The sequence below is a fragment of the Sinocyclocheilus grahami genome, unplaced genomic scaffold (assembly GCF_001515645.1).
Source record: "Sinocyclocheilus grahami isolate Dianchi unplaced genomic scaffold, SAMN03320097.WGS_v1.1 scaffold1511.1, whole genome shotgun sequence".
Taxonomy (NCBI): Eukaryota; Metazoa; Chordata; class Actinopteri; order Cypriniformes; family Cyprinidae; genus Sinocyclocheilus; species Sinocyclocheilus grahami.
In genome coordinates, this window is record NW_015506690.1 from 17,573 (window position 1) to 18,422 (window position 850).

Consider the following 850-nt stretch of genomic DNA (forward strand, 5'->3'; position numbering starts at 1 on the left):
CAATCTTAATCTGTAAGACAGCATTTAAGAGAAGAGAGAAAGAAACAAATAAATAAATAACTAAAAAAAACACATAAACAACTAAACAATAGTTCAAATTATCTTTCTTCTTCCTTAGGACAAAATGAAGGACTACAGTGGGATGTACAATTTTAAAAAATCCTCCATGAAATCTAACAGTATATGTCATTCTTTTTGTTATTAATTTGCATTAGACACTTTCAAAGATTACATTTCTAATAAAAATAAATAACATTTTGGTATGCTTTTCGCATTTTGTTGTTTAAACCTGCCCTCCTTCCTCCAACGTGCCAATCAGCATTAGAGGGCGGAGCTAAAGATGGCTGGGCATAATTCAGCGTGGTCTGTGTATACATAGTGGAACGTGCCCGAATCCGTTGATAACAGGCAGTGACTCGAGGAGTTGATATTTAACAGAGGCTGCTCTGACTGACATCATTCATTTCACCTGGCGTGGGAGCCGAGAATTAAAGACAGCAAAAGGGATTCTGACATGCACTTTCAGAAATGTGAGTACGGAGACTTTTTTCGTTTATTTACAGAATTTATACAGCAGAAAGTGATGGGGAATTTAAGTTGGCTTTATGAAATGGTGGAGTAAAAAAAGACAGAAATTGTCGACTTTCTCAGGGTAAAAAGGTACAAAATGTGTCATTATGGGCAGTTGCCTACCCTACTAATATGTATACTTGAGGTACTAATACCTACCTTTCAACCACTAATATGCACCTTTTAGGGGTAAATAAGGTACTTTTTGAAAAGATACCGACCCAGTTACAACTTTAGTACCTGTGTGTGTGTGTGTGTGTGTGTGTGTGTGTGTGTGTGT

At 36.6% G+C, this 850-nt stretch overlaps 1 protein-coding gene across 1 annotated transcript in view; it reads left to right on the plus strand.

Annotated features, from left to right (window-relative positions):
* Positions 1-402: 402 nt before the first annotated feature.
* LOC107570829 (NF-kappa-B inhibitor delta-like) overlaps positions 403-850 on the plus strand; it is a 13,023-nt gene continuing 12,575 nt past the window's right edge. The window contains exon 1 of the mRNA XM_016257099.1: positions 403-530. Coding sequence (XP_016112585.1) covers positions 515-530 — 16 coding nt within the window. The 5' untranslated portion in view covers positions 403-514. The remainder of the gene's footprint in view (positions 531-850) is intronic.